The sequence below is a fragment of the Chiloscyllium punctatum genome, chromosome 25, assembly GCF_047496795.1.
Source record: "Chiloscyllium punctatum isolate Juve2018m chromosome 25, sChiPun1.3, whole genome shotgun sequence".
Classification (NCBI taxonomy): Eukaryota; Metazoa; Chordata; class Chondrichthyes; order Orectolobiformes; family Hemiscylliidae; genus Chiloscyllium; species Chiloscyllium punctatum.
Genome location: NC_092763.1, coordinates 43,064,671 through 43,088,529, shown reverse-complemented (window position 1 = coordinate 43,088,529; position 23,859 = coordinate 43,064,671). Strand labels below are relative to the sequence as shown.

General features: G+C 40.1%; 1 protein-coding gene across 7 annotated transcripts in view; it reads left to right on the top strand.

Moving 5' to 3' along the window:
• The window catches only part of LOC140495892 (endoplasmic reticulum membrane adapter protein XK-like), a 38,837-nt gene extending 16,366 nt beyond the window's left edge, over positions 1-22,471 (top strand). For 5 of the 7 annotated variants that reach the window (XM_072595147.1, XM_072595145.1, XM_072595151.1 and 2 more), the window contains exons 2-5: positions 8,468-8,565; positions 14,262-14,599; positions 18,377-18,636; positions 20,360-22,471. In XM_072595147.1, the coding sequence (XP_072451248.1) occupies positions 14,286-14,599; positions 18,377-18,636; positions 20,360-21,069 (1,284 nt within the window). In that variant the 5' untranslated portion in view covers positions 8,468-8,565; positions 14,262-14,285 and the 3' untranslated portion in view covers positions 21,070-22,471. Of the gene's footprint in view, positions 1-7,533; positions 7,606-8,467; positions 8,566-11,310; positions 11,500-14,261; positions 14,600-18,376; positions 18,637-20,359 lie in introns of those variants that run through there. The other 2 variants (XM_072595150.1, XM_072595152.1) reach the window with 2 other exon arrangements.
• Positions 22,472-23,859: the final 1,388 nt, after the last annotated feature.

The following is a 23,859-nucleotide window of genomic DNA, read 5'->3' as shown; positions in this document are numbered from 1 at the left end:
TGGCAGTAAAGTTTGGCAGGAAATTGCATGAGTTTGAAAAGCTCCTTTCCCTCAACGTTGAGAGCAAAAAATCTCATTTTGTAACCAAGTTTTGAATAGTAAGATATTGCTTGCGTGTGGCGAGAAGCCTATTTGCATCTATTTGTGTGCATTAACATCTCATCGTTAGCTAATCTTGATTCATTTATATCCATTCTTCCACACATCAGATAGAAACAAGACAGCAACAACTTCCAGCGTAAAAATCAGAGCAGGTATCTAGCAATTCCAACACATTACTCGTCCCTCTGGCCATCCAACTTGGACACCAATCACCAGAATCTCAAGATGCACTCCATGGGCAGTAACCATATGCAGTGGCCTGACCAGGGACATTGGCATCCAACACTACCAGATTAGTGGTGCTGGAAGAGCACAGCAGTTCAGGCAGCATCCAATGAGCAGTGAAATCAACGTTTCGGGCAAAAGCCCTTACCTCATCCAACACTACCAGCCTTTCTGTACCATGTAGGCAATTTTCATTCAAAATCATTTCTCCAAATTACAAACAAAAGTGGACCCAGTATCGATTCTTATGGAACACTGCTGGTCACAGGCCTCCGGTCCAAAAAAATCACCACTCTGTCTTCTGCCATTAAGCTAATTTTGTATTCAATTGGCAAGCCCCACCCTGAATCTCATGTGATCTACTTTTACTAATCAGTCTATGATACGGAACCTTGTCAAAGCTTTACTAAAGTCCTACTAAGCAATGTCTACCGCTCTGTCTTATCCATCTTGGTTACTTCCTCAAAAAACTCAATCAAGTTTATGCGACACAATTTTCCTGTCATAAAACCATGTTGACTATGCCTAATCATTCTTTGCCTCTTCAAATGCATACAAATCATATCTTTCAGAAACCCTTGCAACAACTTACCCACCACCAAAGTCAGACACACAGGTCGGAAGTTCCCAGGCTTACTCATAGAATCCCTCCAGTGTGGAAACAGGCCATTTAGCCCAATAAGTCTACAAACCCTCCAAACAGTAACCTACCCAGACCCATTCCCCTACCTTATTATTCTACATTTAACCCCACCTAATGCACCTAACCCTCTCATTCCTGAACACGATGGGCAATTTAACATACCAATTCACCTAACCTTCACGTCTTTGGATTGTGGGGGCAAACCAGAGCACCCAGAGGAAACCCACGGAGACACAGGGAGAATGTGCAGACTCAACACAGACAGTCACCCAAGGTTGGAATCGAACCCAGGTCCCTGGCACTGTGAGGCAGCAGTGCTAACTACTGAGCCACAGTGCTGCACGTGAAGACAGTTCAGAATCATTACATTTTTGTTAGAATAAAAGGTGAGGCTGGGAAGATTAAAGAACAATGGCTGAATAGAGATGTTGAAGTTCTAGTAAAGAATAAAAAAATCTACACTAGGTGTAGACAACAGGGTTCAAATGAAGAGTATAAAGAGTGGAGCAGCATTTTTAAGAGGGAGATCAGGAAAGCTTCTTTAAACAAAAGGACAACATCAGCTACTGTCCAGTCTTCTGGTTCCTCAGCTGTAGTAATGCAAATATTTCTGCAAGAGGCCCTGCAATTTCCTCCCTAAATTCCCACAATGTCCTGAGATATTCACTTAATATCTCTCCAATCTCTCCCTCATGAGGTTCAACACAAAGAGGATCTCTTTGATCTTTAAGGCGCCCTACTCACTTTTTAGTTGCTCTCTAGCTGTTAATATACTTGTATTATCCTTTACCTTATTTGCCAAGGCTATCTCATCCTCACTTTGCCTTCCCGATCTCCCTCTTAAAAATGCTCTTTATACTCTTCATTTGAACCCATTTGTCTACGTCTAGTGTACAATTTTTTTTATTCTTGACTAGAACTTCAAAATCTTTATTTGTCCATTGTTCTCTAATCCTACCAGCCTTAACTTTTATTCTAGCAGGAACATAATGACTCTGAGCACTCATTATCACACTTGTGTCTTAACTTGCCTTTTAGCACAGACATAAAACCAGGCAGTTTGTCATGGTTTCCAACAGTGATTAGGGTCAAAAGGTGTGGGTGCTGGAAAAGCACAGCAGGTCAGGCAGCATCCGAGGAGCAGGAGAATCGATGTTTTGGACATATGCCCTTCATCAGGAATGCAGTCAAAGGAGTGCACATGTTGCTGCTTGGCACTGTGTGATAATAATCTCACACTGGCACTGCATACAGCTGTGTACTGCGTATGCACCAATCAAATGGACACGTCTCAAAGTCTAAGGGGAGACACATTCAGTCAGGAGGTCCTGATGCCAACATGATACCCTCTTGCCTTGATGGTTGCAGCTCCAACAGCACTCCAGAAGCTTTATATCATCTAGGACAAAGCAGCTGACTTGATTGGCACAAATCCAAAAGCATCCATTCCCTCCTCCACCAATGCTCAGTAGTAGAATCAGCATGTACTATCCATAAGGTGCAGTGCAGGAATTCACCAAAGATCCCTGGACAGCACCTTCCAAACCCATGACCACTTCCATCTAGAAGGTAAAGGGCAGCAGAAACTTGGGAACACCATCACCTGCAGATTCTCCTTCTAGCCACTCACCTTCCTAAAATATATCGCTGTTACTTCACCATTGTTTCAAAATCTTGAATTCCCTCCCTAAGGACATTATGGGTCAACCTAAACACCTGAACTGCAGCAGTTCAGGAAGACAGCTCAGACACAGAGTTGGGGAACTGGAGCTGGAGTTGGATGAACTACAGATCATCTGGGAGACTGAGGGGGAAATTGAGAGGATGTACAGGGGGTGGTCACTCCCCAGACACAGGATAAGGACAGCTGGGTTACAGTCAGAGGGAGGAAAGGGAACCAATGGTCAGAACAGGGATCCCCTGTGGCCGTTCCCTTCGCAATAAATATACCGTTTTGGATACTGCTGGTGGGGCGGTCTACCAGAGGAAAGCCATAGTTGTCAGGTCTCTGGGACTGAGCCTGGGCTCAGACGGGAAGGGGGTGGGGGGGGGGGGGATATAGAAAAGCGCTAGTGGTAGGGAACTCAATGGTTAGACTGATTGACAGAAGATTTTGTGGTCAGGAACAGGACTCCAGGAAGGTATGTTGCCTCCCCGGTGGCTAGGGATGTCACTGATCGGGTTTACAGGATTCTGAAGGGAAAGAGTGAGCACCCGGAAATCGTGGTACATATTGGCACCAATGATATAGCCAGGAAAGGGATTGAGGATCCGAAAAGTGACTACAGAGAGTTAGGTTGGAAGCTGAAGAGCAGGACAAGTAGAGTAGTGATCTCAGGTTTACTGCCAGTGCCACGAGATAGTGAGGTAAGGAACAGTCAGCGAATGCAGCTTAACACGTGGCTGTGAGCAGATTAACACGTGGCTGCAAGGCTGGTGCAGGAGGGAGGGCTTCAGATACCTAGACCATTGGGGTACCTTCTGGGGAAGGTGGGATCTGTACATGAAGGTTGCACCTGAACTGTAGGGGCACAAATGTCCTGGGTGGGAGATTTGCCCGTGTGGTTCGGGAGGGTTTAAACTAGTTTGGCAGGGGGTTTGGAATCAGAGCCACATGTCTGAGAGGGGGTCAGTTGCAAATGGGGCAGTGACAGAACGTAGTGAATCTATCGGGAAGGTTTCTCACGTGATGAAACAAAGGGATCGGTTAAAGTGTGTCCGTTTTAACGCAAGGAATGTCCGAAATAAGAGTGACGAACTTAGAGCATGGATCAGTACTTGGGGCTAGGATGTTGTGGCCATAACGGAGATGTGGGTTTCATAGGGTCAGGAATGGTTGCTTGATGTTCCAGGGTTTAGAATGTTTAAAAAGAATAGAGAGGGTGGAAAAAGAGAAGAGGGTGTAGCATTGCTCATCAGAGAGTGCATCACAACTACAGAAATGAAGGTTGTTGAGGAAGGTTTGTCTACTGAGTCAGTATGGGTAGAAGTTAGGAACAGCAAGGAAACAGCCACCGCATTAGGGGTTTTCTACAGACCACCTAATAGCAGTAGAGAGATTGAAGAACTCATAACTGGCAGATTCTGGAAAAATGCAGAAGTAGCAGAGTTGTTGTTGTGGGTGACTTCAACTTTCCCAATATTGACTGGAACCTCCTTAGTGCAGATGGTTTAGATGGAGCTGTTTTTGTCAGATGTGTTCAGGAGTGTTTCCTTACTCAGTATGTAGACAGACCAACAAGGGGAGAAGCATTTTGGATTTGGTGCTCAGCAATGAGCCAGGACAGGTGTCAGACCTCGCGGTGGGAGAACACTTTGGTGACAGTGATCACAACTGCCTCATGTTTACCATAGCCGTGGAGATGGAAAGGAGCAGTTACAGAGGGAAGATATTTAATTGGGGAAAAGGAAATTATGATGCTATCAAACAGGAGTTGGAAAGTCACAGACTGGGAGCAATTGTTCCACAGTGCACAGCAGAAATGTGGAGACTGTTTAAGGAGCAATTGTTGCGAGTGATAAATGGATTTGTTCCTCTGAGACAAGTAAGAAGGGGTAAGATTAAGGAACCTTGGATGACAAGAACAGCAGAGCTTGTCAAAAGGAAGAAGGCAGCTTTCATAAGGTGGAGGAAGCAAGGATCTAGCACAGCTCTACAGGATTACAGGCTTGCTAGAAAGGAGCTCAGCAATGGACTGAGGAGAGCCAGGAGGGAGCACAAAAAAGGCTTGGCAAGAAGGATTAGGGAGAACCCAAAGGTATTTTACTCATGCGTGAGGAATAAGAGAATGATCAGGGAGAAGGTAGGGCCAATCAGGGATAATGGAGGGAGCTTGTGCATGGAGTCTGAGCAGATAGGGGAAGCCCTAAATGAGATTTTTGCTTCGGTTTTCACCAAGGAAAACCTTGTTTTGAATGAACACTTAGAGGAGCTGGGATACAGGCTTGACCAGATCAAGATTGATGAAGTTGATGTGCTGGACATTTTGGAAAGCATTAAAATTGATAAGTCCCCAGGACCAGGCCAGATTTATCCTAGGCTGCTCTGGGAAGTGAGAAAGTAGGTTGCTAAGCTGTTGACGAGAATATTTGTCTCCTCTCTCTCCATGGGAGTCGTACCAGAGGATTGGAAGGAGGCAAATGTTGTTCCTCTTTTCAAGAAGGGTAATAGGGAAATCCCTGGCAATTACAGACCAGTCAGTCTTACATCTGTGGTCAGCAAAGTTTTGGAAAGAATTCTGAGGGATGGGATTTATGTCTATTTGGCAAAGCATAGTGTGATTAAAGGCAGTCAGCATGGCTTTGTGAGGGGCAGGTCATTCCTTACAAATCTTATTGAGTTCTTTTGAGGAGGTGACAAGACAGGTCGATGAAGGTCAAGCAGTGGATGTGGTGTGTATGGACTTCAGCGAGGCATTTGATAAGGTTCCCCATGGTAGGCTCATACATAAAGTCAGGGAGATTTGGCTATCTGGATTCAGAATTGGTTGGCTGACAGAAGGCAGGGAGTGGTTATAGATGGAAAATATTCTGCCTGGAGGTCAGTGTTGAGTGGTGTCCTGCAGGGCTCTGTTCTTGGGCCTCTGTTCTTTGTAGTTTTTATAAATAACTTGGATGTGGAGGTTGAGGGGTGGGTTAGTAAATTTGCAGATGACACAAAGGTTGGAGGTGTTGTCGATAGTATTGAGGGCTACTGCAGGCTGCAGCGTGATATAGACAGGATGCAGAGCTGGGCTGAGAAATGGCAGATGAGTTCAACCTGGATAAATGCAAAGTGATGTATTTTGGAAGGTCGAACTTGAATGCTGAATATAGGATTAAAGACAGGATTCTTGGCAGTGTGGAGGAACAGAGGGATCTGGGTGTGCAAGTACATAGATCCCTCAAAGTTGCTACCCAAGTGGATAGGGTTGTTAAGAAAGCATATGGTGTTTTGGCTTTCATTAACAGGGGGATAGAGTTTAAGAGCTGAGAGGTTTTGCTACAGCTCTACAAGTCCCTGGTGAGAGCACACTTGGAATATTGTGTCCAGTTCTGGTCGTCCTACTATAGGAAAGATACAGAGGCTTTGGAGAGGGTGCAAGGAAGGTTTACCAGGATGCTGGAGGGCTTGCCTTATGAAGAAAGGTTGAATAAGTTCGGACTTTTTTCTCTCTGGAGAGAAGGAGGAAGAGAGGAGGCCTGATCGGGGTATACAAGATAATGAATGGAATAGATAGAGTCAATAGCCAGAGACTTTTCCTCAGGGCAGGATTGACTGGTACGAGGAGTCGTAGTTTTAAGATATTAGGAGAAAGGTATAGAGGAGACGTCAGAGGAAGGTTCTTTATGCAGAGAATTGTGAATGCATGGAATGCGTTGCCAGTGGCAGTGGTAGAAGCAGAGTCATTAGGGATATTTAAGCGACTGCTGGACATGCACATGGATAGCAGTGAGTTGAGGGGTGTGTAGGTTATTATATTTTACATTAGGATTAAACCTTGGCACAACATCGTGGGCCAAAGGGCCTGCTCTGTGCTGTACTTTCTATGTTCTTAGGCAGTTCAGCATCACCTTCTCAAGGGTAATTAGGGTGGGGGGTGGGGCAATAAAAAGCTGGCCACCCACATCCCATGAATGAATTAAAAAAGGGTTGAGCACAAGTCATTACTCCCCATGTTAGTTCCTGTGTATGTGCAGCGTTCAAAATATTTTACAGTCCTGCACACTTAAGTGAAAAGGCTGTGCAAAACAGAAACAAAGACAATACTAATGGCAGGATAAACATCTTGATAAAGTTCTGGAAAAAAAATGGGTGATGCAAAGGAGATTATTTTCAAAGAATTGAAGAAGGCGTGCACATTAGATATGGCCAGCAGGTTTACAGCAAGGCTTTTGCAGGAAGGAAGTGGTATAGCAGTTCTGAATGACATGTTTACATTCATATTATATTACAATGTATCAGAGGAACAGAGTTCATTGGGGTGGGGGGGGGGGGTGGCGGGGGAGGAGGGAAGAGAGGGTGGCAGGGCGCTGTTATTTACTCAAGTTTCAAGTAGCCATAAATTATGATGGTTATTCCACAATTGGAAAAGAATATTTAAACATAATCTAGGTACGACTATATCAGTTAGCATATTGTCTTCACCTTAATTTACTCTATATTCTGCCCTTCAGAATGATTTAAATCAGATTTGCAAAGGTATTTATTACGATAGAGTACTCCCCTACAACATAATCCAATGTTGCTTGGTTTCCAACTAAAAGTGTAAAGATATTCTCCCATAGGGAATAAATGCACTCTAGTTTCAGTTCTTTTAAGTGTTAGATTGGTAACATCCTAGTTATCAATGAGGCAGTACAATAAAAAGTGAAGTAACTTTGGTTTGGTGGCTATCCCTTTAAATCCATTCATAATATGTAAGTAGGTAGAAGGTCAAATCCCATACTTCTACCTGGATCGTTACAATGAGTTTCAGGTTTTAAGGGAGATGCCACCACGTTCAAACAAGCATGTACTTGTTCAGGTTTAATAGTTGTTTTCTTTTGAATCTGGCTATTATTCATTTAAATCTGTATCATGTGTACCTGAATTCAAATGAGTGCAAATGAGTTGAGAGAATCTGTTTCAGGAGTTTTGGTTCACTTCCACAATGGTAAGAAAAATATAAAGAAACTATTAATTCATAGAAATGGTATTTCAGACATAAATATTCACTCGGATGAGCTTGATGTTATCCTGTTATATTAGCTGCTTATTTGCTTCATTTCTTCTGCAGTAAATTCTCTTTAATAGCTTAAATCTATAATGATGTCTGTTATATTACCATATTGGTTATTGAAAATGGGGGAAGAATCTTGTGAGGGCACAAAGTCGTTCAACTGGTTACTTGAAAGTTTTCTGTTTGTTATCCTGGGCATGTTATGTCAAGCTTACCTAAATATTAAGACGAATGAAGGTATCATCTAAGACATTGGCAATTAAAACTCAATTACAAATAATGATAATTTTAGAATGTAGTGTGAAACAATTCAAAAATGCAATATATACCTTGACTTTACTCTTTCTCCTTCTTTGTGCAAGATGCTAAAAATGACTAGGATCTCTGGATTCACAATCTTTCAATACTAGATCAAACCTGTAACTTCTTTAACTAATCGACTATTGTTCGGACAGTGATGGCAGCATTGAAACCTGTTTAATTTGCTTTCTGACCTCATGCTGGGAGCTTGTTTAGCTATGTTACTTTGAATCAAGGAATTTCTTTGAAGGATGTAATCTTTTGGATTGAATTGTGATTGAGAAATCATAAATGTTTGCTGTTCTTAGCACTGAGTTTCTCAAAAGGTGGAGTGGTTTTGGGGGTGAGGGAGAGATAATAGTCTCAGTGGGGTGGTGGTGGTAGAAGAGTAAGTCAGGAATTGATGTAAACATACCTTCAGAAAACATGTTAGGCAGTTCAATGACTTGGAACCCTATTTTGACCATTTAATCCATTTTATGTTTTGCTTTCACAGCGGTACCATTTTGATTTTCTTCATCCCACTTTGAACTTCAAAGAGGAAGTACAACACCAGCCTGTGTTACAATACTTGTGGTGAATTTCTGTTCTTTGGTAAGTGTTGAGTTGAAGACAGTGAAAACTGCTGACTGTCATTTAACATATAAACTTCACATTATAGCTGGTTTAAATTATCGTTATCCAAATTAGATATAGCCTTATTTACACAATCTCAAAATAACACTATCTCTGATCTGACTTCTGATTCTGGCATGAATATCACACTATTATTTATGTGTTAGTTACCAAAACTATAAGAGTGTATAGCTTGGAACTAATATCTTAGGGGGCATTCAGCTTGTTGTTTCTCTGTGAGAACAACTTAGCTAGTCCAGTAGGTCTTCACTCAAAATCGTGGCTGTGTTCCTAAAAATCATGACTCTAGTAACTTGAAATGAAACATTGATTTGCTTATGTTAAAACTGTAGTTAGGTTTCATGGGACCTTTCTCCCCAGAAAGAAACAAATATTAAAAATTATACCCCCAAGTTAAAATTTTACATTCTCGAAAAGTGTGGCTAATGTAGGAATTTAGCAATGAAATAGATTTCAAAATGAAATCAGCTTAAAAATCTGAAAGAAAAATGTAACTTGCTGCTAACAATTCCTTTTTCTTGCCAGTGATCCTGCTTCCCAAAATTCCTGCTCCTGATTTCCCCTCCCACCGGTCATTGTAGATTTCCTCTGCTACTGGACCCTCCCAAAAGTGGCCATTTTCCCTCCATGAATTGCAGCCTCTGGATGCTACCATGCCCCCAAGGCTCATTCCCATCCTTAATTGACCGTGACAGGATGGGCAACACAGGCCAGTCCTGAGAGCTATGAACAAACTTTTCAAAAGAAACAAAATGGCACAGATATAATTTTCAGGGGAAACTAAACTACTTCAGAAATGCTTTACTGATTTTCATGGATGTTTTTAGCTTTTAATTCCAAACTGTGTTTTTCAAAGATAATTGGTACAAAGACAAGATGATTGCAGATGTGGAAGAATTCTGTGTCGGATCAATGGCATGTAACATCTAAAGATGTTAAAGATACCCCAAACAGACTGCACTGTGATTTCTTATGACTGCAAAGTTCATGAGGGGCTGAAACACTTGCTCATCAGCAAGCCACCCCTGCAGCCTAAGCTGCAGAAACAGTGTTTTTCCCAATGAGAAGTACACAAGGAGAAGGTTTAAAAAGTGAATTTCAGTTCTACTGCAGTGAGCTGGAGGGACTGAATGTTCATATGTGCTTCAGCCTGTGTTTGAGTGATAATGTATTATGAAGATCATGGTCAAAGAACACACAAAGTTGCCCCTGTGTTGCTGGTAAACACATTCTCCCATTCTGAGAGCTAGAGGTCAGTGAGCTAGCAGTCCAAAACAGGAAGATCCTCTGTCACAATACTGCAAACCAGTTGAAAAAGGAATCAGGACAGAGCAGCATACTAAACTAAGAATCACAAAACCAAAGATTCAATTACCCATGGCAAAAATACTAGTAACCTTTACTGCCATAGCCATAAAGTTCAACGGCTCTTTGCAAACAAGTTAAAGACTGATCCACTTTTGGATATTTTAAATCAATCAGTTTGTTCATGTTATGACACCCCACTGGAACAGATGGGACTTGAACCCTTGCCTTCTAGCCCAGAGCTAGGGGCACTACCACTGCAACTCCAGAGCCCCTGAGCTCTATATTATATGATTTGATTGATTGATTATCACATGAAATACAATGAAAAGTGTTGTTTTGCATGCTACGTAGTCAGCTTGTACCATACAAAGCGCATCAGGGTAGCAGACCAGAGTGCAGAATACAGTGTTATAGCCAAAGAAAAGATGCAGAGAGATGGATCAGAATTAACATTTGAGGCCCATTCAAAAGTAAGCTTACAGTGGGGAAGAAGCTACTTCTGAATCAGTTTGTGTGTGAATTCAACTCATCATCTACCAGACAAGAGGGTGGAAGAAAGTATAACTGGGGTGCGAAGTATCTTTGGTTATGTTTTATCTGTATGCCCTTGTGTTTAATTAATTTTTCACACATTTATTAATTAATGAACTTTGCTAACTCAAAGTCTGGTAAAATTGGTCCCTTTAAAAACATCAGTTCATTTGGATCTGGGAGAAGGTAGCCATAGGGGCAAAGATCTTTTAACTTCATTGCAACCAATCGAAAAGGTGCGTAAATCGAGAAGGGGAGCCAGTTCATTTCTCCTTGCCCAAAAGCTTACTACTTCTGGGTATCCCAGAAACTCTAATGAATTGGGAAACCTTACCTAGGGTCTGAATGTAACAATAACAATATTTTGATCATGAGGGTGTGGTGCTTTTATGATATGCAACATGCGATAAAAGATGTAAAGTTGAATGTTGTTAATTACTTCAAGCTCTAATTCAGTGTTTTGTAGCCAGTAGATTGAATACTTTCACTGTATCTCCTCTGAGCTCCTTTAGTAGCCAGCTAAGTTCAGTTGAACTATAAGATACCAAAAACAACCATTTTTTTTTCAGATCATCATCCATTATTAGGTATCATCTTCCAGAAATAAATTAGTGTTTCTTGCCTGAGTTTTGGTGCAAGATATCAAAGCTATGCAAAAAGACACAGCTGAGTATGGCCATGTACATGTGTACACATCAACCTGAAGAGGCAGAATGTGTTCAAGGTCAGCTGTTTGCTCCTCAAACAGCTGAAGCTTGTAGGAAGCTTCAGAGCTTTGTTGAAGGAGAGTTTAAATTAATTTGGTTGGGAGATAACTATCAAGATGAAACCTTAAGGAGGTCAAAGTGAACATAGAGAAGGGCAAATAGCATGCGAGTGAAGACTAGTTTAAAAATATAAAGGGACTGGTCAAAGGGAAAATGTACAGCAGGCTAAGATATGTTTGGATTGATGCAGTGGTAGTGTCCCTACCCCGGGCCAGGACGCCTGGCTTCAAGTCCCACCTGCTCCAAAGAATCTCTGAACAGGGTTGATGAGGAAAATTGGTTGAATGTAAGTACATGTAATATGGTAAATGAAGTTTCTTTTTCCTGTTTCTTATGAAATGATCTTATAACGAGTGAACATGAGTGTCTGAGGGGAGGTGTGACTCCTTAGGAACCAAAAATGAAGTATTCTTACAGCAAAATACATGATAATGAGGCCGAGGACGGCTGAAGAACTAAATGAATGGTTTCCATCTCTTTTTACCAGAAAGCAATACGCAAACAAGCAGTAAAAGATGAGATAATTATGCTGGACAGGATAAAAATAGAGGAGGTCCTTGGCAATCCTCAAAATAGAAATGTAACCTGATCTGAATGGAATGTGCTCCAAGTTATTGAGAAAAGGGTAGAAATTCCACTCACTTCCAGTTCCGTTTAAGTCTGGAAATAATTTCAGAGGATTGAAAATTGCACCCTGTTCCAAAAAAGGTGAGAGGTATAAGCCTGGCAACTACAGGCCAATGGCCCTAGAAGAATTTGAGACTACAGGGTAAAGAAAATATGTTTAAAATGTTATGGATAGACAAATGAAAACATAGATTTTTTTCAAGGCTGATCGTGTTTGACTAAGTTAATGGAATTAATTAATGAAATACTGGATAGCTTGACTAGAGTAATGTGGTTGTTGTTTATATGAATTTTCAACTAATGTTGTCCAGAGTACCACAAATCACTTTTGTCATAAAATTTAGTGACATTGGCAGTATGAATACAAAAGTAGTTAAGGAGTGGAAGGGAGAGTAATGATGGCTAATTATTTCTCAGGCTGCAGGCCGTATAAATAAATATTAGAACAGTACAGCACAGCACAGGCCCTTCAGTCTATGATGTTGTGCCAAACAAGATGCCAAATTAAACTAATGTCTTCTGCCTGCCCTTGGTCCATATCCCCCAATCCTTGCATATCCATGTACTTGACTGAAAGTCCCTCAAACACCCCTATCGTACCTGCTTCCTCCACCATCCTTAGCAGCACGTTTCAGATCCTATCTCTCTCTGTGTAAAAAAAAAACTTACCCCTCACATCTCCCTCTCCAAAGATTGGAATGAGAAGCACTACTTTTTTTTAAAGTGTTTATTAACAACATGCAGGTTCTGGTGCTTTGTAACCTGGTTGAATAAAGCAGTCCTTTAACTGGTTTGCATTTTCCCCTCTTCCTCCAGAGAGCCTTTATCTGTCTGATTGTGTCTGGTAGAGTTATTGTTGGAATTCTGATAAGTCAGCTTGTAAGACACCATTTTATCATAACAAAAGCAAAATGGCTGTTATGTTAACTTTGGATTATTATTCCACAAAACAAAGTGAACTGTGCTGGAATTCTTTGTGTTAATATTCCAATTTCTTGCATTTTCATAAATTTTAAAATCTCACACCTTTAGCAGGACTCGTGGTGTTGTCTAAGAATTAGTTAAATTCTGAATATTAGTCTTTTGATGCTGAGATCCACATCGGTCATGTGATTTCTGGGAACCACCTTGCAAGATTGTCTTTTTTTTTGGCAGATCACCTTCCTGTACAAAATATATACTTTTGTGCCAGGAGTAATTTATAAAGCCATGTTGCATGGATGATCTGAGATATTTTTAGATTAGATTAGATTAGATTACTTAGTGTGGAAACAGGCCCTTCGGCCCAACAAGTCCACACCACCTCGCCGAAGCGCAATCCACCCATACCCCTACATCTACCCCTTACCTAACACAATGGGCAATTTAGCATGGCCAATTCACCTGACCTGCACATCTTTGGACTGTGGGAGGAAACCGGAGCACCCGGAGGAAACCCACGCAGACACGGGGAGAATGTGCAAACTCCACACAGTCAGTTGCCTGAGGCGGGAATTGAACCCGGGTTCTGGCGCTGTGAGTTAAAACATGTGATATAGTACATAGAAACTACTTATCTGGAGGGAGAATCTGGAACATCCGGAAATAACATTAGAAAATAAATAATTTAGGTGTGATATTAAAAGGTATTTTTACTCAGAAAGGTTAATAGAAATCTGAACCTACTTTGTTCCAAAGAGCTATCAAAGCTGGGTCAGTTAGAAACTTTTTAAACTATAGTAGAACTTAGTCAAGAGTATTGAGATTCACAGGACCACGCTGGGGTTAAAGAGTTAGCATGTAAAATCTCAAGTATGATCTAAGAGAATGATGAAACAAACATGAGATGCTAAATTAGTTAATCCGGTTCCTATGTTCCAAATTATGATAAGACCCAGAAAAGAATTAGGCTGCTTATAGGTTTAATTGTGAGAATTTCTTTTCACTTTTGTAAACTAAGGATGACTTCGCTTGAGGTCAAACTGAACACTTAACAAAGATATAATCCACCTTCTGACCTTGTTAAATGTGGATGTTTCTACCTCTAAGCACTAATTTGGACCAACTATGAAAAGGCCCCTTGTCTTCACAGTAATATGATTTTTCGATTTTTCTCCCCATGCACAGCCGAGGTGTTGCAAACACCATTTTAATATATCTCTAGGCATTATGGCATTTTCCTGCATATTTGACTTAATATTTGGCAATAATGATAAATCCTTGAATATAAAGCATGTGTGATCTGCTTATGGGAGAAAGTGATGATTGAAAGCGATGTGAGACCTCTGAATAAGAGTTCTGTTCTGATAAAACATTAACTTACCATAACTAATGCCACAGGATACCCACTTTATAAGATTGTAGCTGAACATAGTCCAAGCCATTTATTGTTCTCTAGACCATAAATAGTTTGGAAATAATGTAACTTGTTTGTGTTTCTAGGTGAGTTTTCAACTCTAGATTGGAATGGAGAAGATAGAGACAAATAATGGCAATGAAGCTAATCACAACACAACAACTCTTGTCTTGCATCGGGCAAAGATGCCAGCCAGTATCATCATCTCTACAGTTCTGTTCATTGCAGAAACTGTAGCTGGTGGCTTTCTGTGTGCAGTGTACAGTCGTTGGGGTGATTCATATTGGTTAGGACTAACTATCTCCTTCATGTTAGTACCATCTGTACTGGTGCAGTTTACACTGATCTTAATCCATCGTGAACTGGGCATGAACAGACCTTTTATACTGCTGCTTCATCTACTGCAGATGGGACCCATCATCAGGTTAGCAATGAGTGCAACTATCATAACATTTGTTATCAGTCAAAGTTGATTAAATATAATGTTTGTAGTTTGTTAACAGCATTAAAATATTTTGGCAAAGTTTTATGCTTATTAGCACTCTTGTTCTATCAATTATTTCAACCATGTGGTCAGTTTTGACTTCAAAAAAGCTGCACGGTGGCTCAGTGGTTAGCACTGCTGCCTCACAGCATCAGGGGTGTGGGTTCGATTCCAGCCTCGGGCGACTGTCTGTCTGTGTGACATTTGCATATTCTCCCAGTGTCTGCATGGGGTTTCTCTGGGTGCTGAGATTTCCTCTCACAGTCCAAAGACGTGCAGGTTTGGTGAATTGGCCATGCTAAATTGCTCATAGTGTTGAGGGTGCATTAGTCAGGGGAAATGTAGAGTTATAGGGAAATGGGTCTGGGTAGGATACTGTTTGGAGGGTCAGTGTGGACTTGTTGGGCCAAACGGCCTGTTTCCACACTGTGGGGATTCTACGCAAAAGATAAAACCCCATTGTATTTCTATTTTTTTCCATTTCCTATGACAGACTAGGGACAGTTTTTGTGTAATGTTGTTACATGCATAAAGATTGATGAAACTTAAACCTGTGCTTGAAACCTGTTTCTCTTGAAAAGTCCTCAAAGTTTCATCCCATTTATCTAGATAGGGTTAAAACACAAGCCCAAGTGGTAACGGTTGTTGGGTAACATACTTGGCTAGTCAGTTTGAACTGTAAATTAATTTAGACCATGTTAGAATAGAAGCTACAGAAATTTGAAAAATATGACACATCATTGGGATGCAAACCACCAGGTACTGGAAATTTAACCCTAAGTCCCAGTATGTATTAATTATGATATCCGTGTCTGCGTGGGTTTCCTCCGGGTGCTCCGGTTTCCTCCCACAGTCCAAAGATGTGCAGGTCAGGTGAATTGGTCATCCTAAATTGCCCATAGTGTAGGTAAGGGGTAGATGTAAGGGTATGGGTGGGTTGCGCTTCGGCGGGGCAGTGTGGACTTGTTGGGCCGAAGGGCCTGTTTCCACACTGTAAGTAATCTAATCTAATCTAATCTAAATTCATCAGGTTTCTCTGGTGGAATTATTTCTGGTTTGGAGGATACTAATGATCCTCTTCCTCTGTGAAAGTTGATACTTTGTATCATTTCTTTAATTGGACCCATATTCCTCTTTACCATACATTTATCTTCAATATTAAAACATTTGTTATTTGCACTGATACGTTCCTCTTGTCGTATGACCATTTTTGCCTCATTGTTATTTACTTTCTCTGCCTTTGTTGTTTTTCTTTAAATTATTGTGCCATCTTCCAAAGGTTCTGTCCTAAAGTCATCTTCTAATGGATGCTCAGCAACTGCCATATGGGTTAAGCCACAAAACTAGGGAGGCTCTAAGATTTTTTTTAAATTTGCTGGTCATTTTGTGTCATAAATATATAATACCCTTCGAGCCTTTAATGCCTTATTATAAAACTTTTTAAAATTTATGACTTGCACCAAACCCTAACTGTGTCCTAACTTGGTTGCACACAGCTTGCATTGTCCATCTTGCCTAAATCTATATGCGTTCTGTCATTTGAAATTGAAGATCTTGCTATATTCTCTTTTTAGAACTTCTTAATGGATTTGACTGAGCAACTTCAGACTGCATCATTAATTTACTAGGTAAATGATTAGGTAGAGATTTCTATTCAGAATGACCTTTCATATGAACACAGAAAATACGTTCTGAATCAATTGCTATGAAACTATTAAGTTTTGCAATAAAAACAATTTTTAATTTTCAAGAATTAATATTTTCATTTGTAAATTAATGAATTCTATAAGTCTCAGTATTTCCCATTTGAAACTGATCCTATTACATTACAATACTAGTTCTAGAACATTTCAATTGCATCTAGCGCACCAGCATCCCTTTATTTCCTACCACCTGCTACCTTCCTAGACATGATCCATCGAAATGAAAAATCGCGCACACAGTGTGTTTTTTTTTATTGACAACAAAATTCTTGGCACTGACGATCAACTTCATTCAGCCAAAATTTAGTAATCCCATTGGAGCAAGCAGAGATGGTGACAGTGATAGAAATGGGACTCAACAATGCATAAATAGCAAAAGTGCTACATTGTTAAGTTTTAAAATAATTTAATCATGCCAAAGTTATTCCAGATGTGATCTCTCATCCCTAAGGGATCAGACTATCATTTTAGATGCATGATATCTGGAAATGCAACCCTCTAAAGTGTGGAACATTAATCTATGCTGTACCTAAGAGGCTAGTACCCACTGTATCCTGTGATTTCTGATTTCAAAAGGCATAAATGTAAACACTGTATTGGACTTTGACTTGGCCTATAAGTAGAACTATAACCTATAAATGAAACTTAAAATACCATTTCTACAATCAGTCATACCACATAAACAGCCAGAAAATGTTTACTGATCGCCAACAGTGTCCATATGAAAGTGCAGTTTTTCATAGTTTAGCATTTTAACCAGTTTAACATAAGTGTAAAATGAAAATCCCTTTGTACTCAGTGTAAATATTACAGTGAAATTGGGTCCCTAATCTTAAACAAAATCCCAAATGAAGCAAAATTCCACCTCCAGGGATTCACAGAATTCTGTGGCTATATTAATGGGCAGTTATCTTATTAGACTGTAAACAGAAAATAATGAGAAATTAAGTTGACATTTCAGGTCAGTGGTCTTCCATCAGACTTTTAAGATTTCCACAATCTACAGTTTTATAATTTGGAGATGCTGGTGTTGGACTGGGGTGTACAAAGTTAAAAATCACACAACACCAGGTTATAGTCCAACAGGTTTAATTGGAAGCACTAGCTTTCGGAGCAATGCTCCTTCATCAGGTAACAACCACCTCCGCTCCGAAATCTAGTGCTTCCAATTCAACCTGTTGGACTATAACCTGGTGTTGTGTGATTTTTAACACAGTATTATTGCTTTTGTTTTCATTATTTAGCTGGGCTTTTTCAGTACAATGTAGTTCAGGGTATTAAAATTAAGAGGCACTTGACCTACCTTTGACATCAAAGATACCAACAGCTACATGCACTTTACCATTTTTCAGAAATCCTTCATTGAAGCATTATCAAATAAAATTGAACAACATATTAGAGTAAATAACAAATGGATTAGTAAAATAAGTCAGTTTTGAAGAGTTTGGAGAGGGAATTCCAGAGCTTGAGGACTTGGCAGCTGAAGGCTGTTTAGTGGAACAAGTAAAATCAAGAATGCTAAAGACGATGGAACTGTATGAACACAGAGGATTGGAAAGGACTGAAGGGATTGACAAAAAAAACATTCAATTGGAGTGATTCCCTCCTTCTGAAACAAAAGTCAAATATGATGGTTTGCCCTCTCTACTCCCATCATTCCTATCACTCTTGGCACTCTCAGCCATGTCTTTTTGCATTTTGCCGATTTTATATTGAGGCTAGGCAGTGGAATAATCGTGGGACTGGGAATGGATTTATATTCTGAAGTTCAGATTCATAAGCATTTGAAATTCAAAGCATTTATGAAGAATTTTCATGAAGGAAGTTAAACAGTTAGCTCAGCTCATTATGGGCTAGATAACGTATTTGTGGAAAGAAAGTCTTTCCTCATTCCATTGCTAATTATTTTCTTTTGAGTGAATGCAGGTAATCCTTCTTCCATGATCTTTCATTAAAGCTAAGATTGGATTCTTGCATTTTTGAGAAAAATTAATTCTGTCTCTGCTTTTGTCAGGTGTGTAGAAGCTATAATTGTGTTCTGCAAGTCTGGGAAACATGAAGAACCATATGTCAGTATCACCCGAAAGAAAAGACTCCATCATGGACAATCAAATGAATTTGAAAAAGAAATGGGTCATTCAACAAGAAAGTTGACTATTCACCGTAATGCATTTCAGCGGGCGTCAGTAATTCAAGCCTTTATGGGCTCCACCCCACAGCTCACCCTCCAGCTGTATATAAGTATAGTGGAAAAATACATTCCACCAGCACGAGGTAATGTGTTTGCTCTTGCTGTCTAAGGTCTAAATAGAGATACTATAGTGCTTCCAACAGTACTGTGATATTGTCTGCAAAATACTGGAAAAAACAACTATTCACACCCATGTGTAGGTTTTGCAAAGTTCTGAAAATACCAAGGGAGAGTAGTCATTGATCTAATTTACTTAATTTGTTTATAAATATAACAATCATAATCAGCTCCATGGAAAACTTGCATTTGTTTTATGTTTTTCATATTCTTTGCCAGGTATTTGCCCACTCACTCCACTAAACCAAATCACACTGAAGATTGTCATCGCAGTTTGTCCTCCCATCCAGTGTTGTGTTGTTTGCAAACTCAACTTCCACCATCTGCTGTGTTGAGACTTGAACTCATGTTCCCAGAGCTTCTGGATTACCAGCCATTGACATTCATAGAATCCCTACAGTGTGGAAACAAACCCTTCAGCCCAACGAGCCCACACTGACCCTCCAAAGAGTAACCCACCCGACCCCATTACCCTACCCTATAGTTGCCCCTGACTAATGCACCTAACCTTCACATCCCTGACCACTGTGGGCAATTTAGCACGGCCAATTCACCTAACCAGCACATCTTTGGATTGTGGGAGGAAACCGGAGCACCCAAAGGAAACCCATGCAGATACGGGGAGAATGTGCAAACTCCACAAAGATAGTCGCCCGAGGTTAGAATTCAACCTGGGACCCTGGTGCTGTGAGGCAGCACTGCTAACCATTGAGCTGCCGTGCCACCCCTAAAAAACATGCAAACACCACACAGACAATTGCCCGAGGATGGGATCGAACCCAGGTCCCTGGTGCTATGAGGCTGCAGTGCTAACAGCTTGCTCCCAAACATAACATTATAATTGTCAAGTCATGGCATGATCCTCCAAGATAAATATAGCAATGGTGATTTTTGTTGTATTTGAAGGCTATGCCATTTTGAAGAAATGCATTACCAAAAATAGATCAATCTCTTTGTTTTCCTTAGTTTATGCACAACACACAAGTACAAAGTACTCCAAAGCTTGTTGTAGCTGAAGTCAGATAAAAAGTGAGCCCTTGAACTGATGTTCTAACATTGGAGATGCTTTCTTATTTCATTACTGTGAAATTTCTCCAATTTCTGTTGGCCTCAAAGTTGTGATGCTCCTGGACTGTATTTGGTGTCATGCCAGCCAGGAATATGCCATATAAGCAATTCTGTGCTGTTTATTTGTTTAATGGGTTGTGGGCTTTACTACTTAAAATCTTATTGCCCTTGAACTGAGTGGCTTGGGAAGCCATTTCAGAGAACATTTGAGAGTCAACCACATTCCTGTGGGTATGGAGTCACATGTAGGCCATATGCGATGAGGGTAGCAGATTTCCTTACCTAAACAATATTATGCAAAATGGTTACGTTTTAGTCATTAGAAAGTGGTGGATAACGTCAAAATTGGAAACCGTGTCTTTTCAAACTCTTGAGTTTATTCACTTATTTACAGCAGTTCAAATGCTTAGTGTGGTGGAATGTGTTGTGCATAAATTACTGAGTCCTTTTCTTATAGTTATTCCTAACTGGGATCAATTATCAGAACACAGTGCATGATCTTGGGACATTTTTTATTCTGTATGACTTGTACCAACACACTTAGCCAACAATTGATTCTTATCACTAGTCTTTCTCGATTTAGTTTTTGTTATCCACTGAGTCATGTCTCTTCTTGTTCAGTTGCTCTCATGGTGATGTCATTGCTGTCAGTGACCTATGGAGCCCTGGTGTGTAACATTCTGTCCATTCAGATCAAGTATGATGACTACAAGATTCAAATGAGACCAGCTGCTTACATATGCATCATCCTGTGGCGCAGCTTGGAAATTGCTACACGAGTTACAGTGTTGGTGCTGTTCAGCACAGTGTTGAAGCAGTGGATCTTCGCTGTGGTCTCAATTGATTTTTTGGTCTACCTTTTCCTCCCGTGGGTGGAATTCTGGTGTAGTCACTCACCATTTCCTGAAAACATCGAAAAGAACTACAAACGGTTTGGCACAGCTGTTGTACTGTTGCTTGTTACCATTCTCTATGCTGGAATTAATGTGTTCTGCTGGTCAGCGGTCCAGCTTATGTTAAGTAATCGTGACTTGATTAGCAAGAATCAGAACTGGGTTAGGTTGTCTGTCTATTATATATTGCGGTTTATTGAAAATGCAGTGCTTCTAATTATATGGTACTTTTTCAAAACAGAAGTGTATGAGTACTTCTGCTCCCCCCTGCTGGTAGTTCAGTTAATTATTTGCTACAGCTTAGCCATCATTTTCATGCTCCTCTTCTATCAGTACTGCCATCCGTGTAGGTTGCTTTTCACACACAACGTCGTAGACTGTCTCCAGTGCTCATGTTGGAAGGAACCTCGCTTTGAATCTGCAGTTGAGGATTCATAATTCAGCTATGTTAGAACAAGAGAGAGCTGCAGTGAAAACGTGATTTTGTTTTTCTCACATCACCCTTCCCCTTGGTAGTGAAAGGTTTTGCAAGCTGGTGAATTTCACGAGGAGCATGAATGATGAATTGTGCAGAGAAAAGAACAGTGTGACCTTGCAGATCAAAGCATTCTACTGCTGTAATCTGGATCAGTGCCTGGAATGTTACCTTCTACATGAGCTCATCGCAAGATGGTAAAGCTGACTTGTGGCTTCCTTTTATGTGAAAACTGGCAGCCAAAGGAGTTGCAACATTTCTGGGATAGTCATTCTCCCCGAAACCACAGAAAGCCCTAACCAACAGATGCACCCATTAACAGCAAAAATACCTTGGATCTTGTCGACATTTTGGAATATCAAGGCTGGATCTGCATTAAACAGAAAAAATATTTGTATTTAATGAAAGATTGTTGATTTTGCATAGTTTGTTTTCCTCTGATGCACTTTTGATTTCTGTGTGGTAGCCTCATAATGAGCTTTAAAACATCATTCTCTGGAATGTAATGGTTATTTTTCTCAAAGGCTCAAAGTTATTTAAATTAGTGTGAATTTGATTTTATGGTGGTAAAACTGGTTTGTTTTCATTTATTGTCAAGTTTTCTTCATTCACTTTCCACAAATTCTATCTTCCTTTCTTAGATATAGCCTGTTGCATTCTGATTAAATGGGTATTATTGAGCTTTGTTTTTAAATTCATTCAAGGGAAGGGCATGTCTCTGGCTAGGCCATCATTTATTGCCCATCCCTAATTGCTCAGAGGGCAGTTAAGAGTTAACCACATTGTTGTGGGTCTGGAATCACATGTCTGCCAAACCAAGGAAGGATGGCAAATTTCCGTCCCTAAAAGGCATTCTGAACCAGATGGGTTTTTCCAACAATTGGCAATGGTTTCAGATTTTTAAAATTGAATTCCGATTCTACCATGTGCCATGGCAGATTTTAAATCCAGGTCCCCAGAACATTACCTGGGTCTCTGGATTAACAGTCCAGCGATAATACCATTTAGGCCATCACCATTATGGATACAAATCACAACATTGTGTAATTATGTTTGTGAAGGTGCTTTCCAAAGAACATCATACCTGGCCTAAATCTTACTTTCACTAAATGTATAATCCAGCAAGAGTCTGCAGATATTACCACCCATGTGTTTGAAAAATCTAGTTTGGGATTCACTTTTCTAGTTCGTTCGCAAATTCGTTTTGCTTTTCATCTTCCTGTTTTGCACAGCCCATGTTCAATTTCTTTCTGGCAAAAGAGACAATTTCATCACTCTGATGTTTTAATTTATATTCGAGAATGCATGACACCATCAGGATTGCAATGGAGCAATTCGCTATTAAAGCATGGTTTTCTCTCGTTTTTTTCATAACTTTTTAAGTACCTGCCGGTATCTGCTTTTTCATACCTTTTTTGACTTCCCGTGCACGTTTACTTCAAATGACGTTGCCTCCTTTCCAACTGTCATTAATCCTTTGGGATCAGTTTGATACTCTCTTGACAGTTTAAGCTTCTGATTCTGCAGACAACACTTTAGTTGAAAATTTAATATCCGTAGCAGGATTACAGCAAGTCATAGGTTTTTGTATGTCAGATGATTTCCATTAAATATTTTCAGTTCCAACAGCTTTACCAGCTTGGCTGAAATAATTGGAGATGGCAACATCTTATTTCTAGCTCAATAGAAAATCGAAAACTTTAATAGGTAGCTTGAGTACAACATACATGTACATAAGAATATGGTCTACTCATGCAGCTATCAACTGTCAAGCCCGCTGAACCATTTAATACAATTCTGGCTGATTTTGGGCTTCAACTTCATCTCCTTACCTGCTTCCCATATCCTGTGATCCCTTAAATGATAAAAAATATGTCTGTCCTAATCTTGAATGCATTCAATAATAGATCTCAGAACCAACTCGAGTAGCAAATCCCATAAATTCATAACCTTCCGAGTGAAGTAATTACTCCTCATCTTAATCCTGAATGATCGGCCCTTATCTTAAAATCATGCCCCATATTTTAGAATCCTGCCTAGTTGAGGCAATCTGTATTGATCTAGTCAAGCCTCTTTAGAATCTTGTATGCCAATGCAATCTAAATTCATTCAACTAAACTCCAAAGAATGTCGGGCCAATTTATTCTGTCTCTGACATTTAGGACAACATCCTCATCCCAAGAACCAAATTATTGCATACACCTTGTAGCTTGGCAGTTGTACAATGTCCTATCATACATGTTGAGACAAAAATTGCGCATAGTACTTCAGATGTGGTCTTGCCAAACTCATGTACACTTTTAGGAAGATCTCTTTAATCCTATACTCAACTTCCCTTGCAATAAATGTGCCATTTTCTCTCCTAATTACTTGCTGAATATCAACACTTAGCAAATTTTATACCTTTTAAAAAATATTTTGCTTTTCTATTCTTACGACTAAAGTGAATAACTTCACCCTTTCCTACACTTATACTTCTTCTTATTGCTCACTTAAATCCAAAGAAAGAAATCCAGTTGTAGATGAACTGCAGATAAATGATCCAACATGGGATCATAAAACCAAAAGCCAGGTGAGCTGAGGGAGGTCTTGGGAGTGGTATTGAGCAGGGCTAGGTTGGGGCCCATGAAACCTCTGTGTCACTGAACACAAAATGTTAACACTGCTTTGTCTTCACAAAAACTAAGTTTTTCTAGCAATTTATGTTTTTGTTCCTGATTTCCAACATCTGGAGTTTTTTCTTAAATGAATTT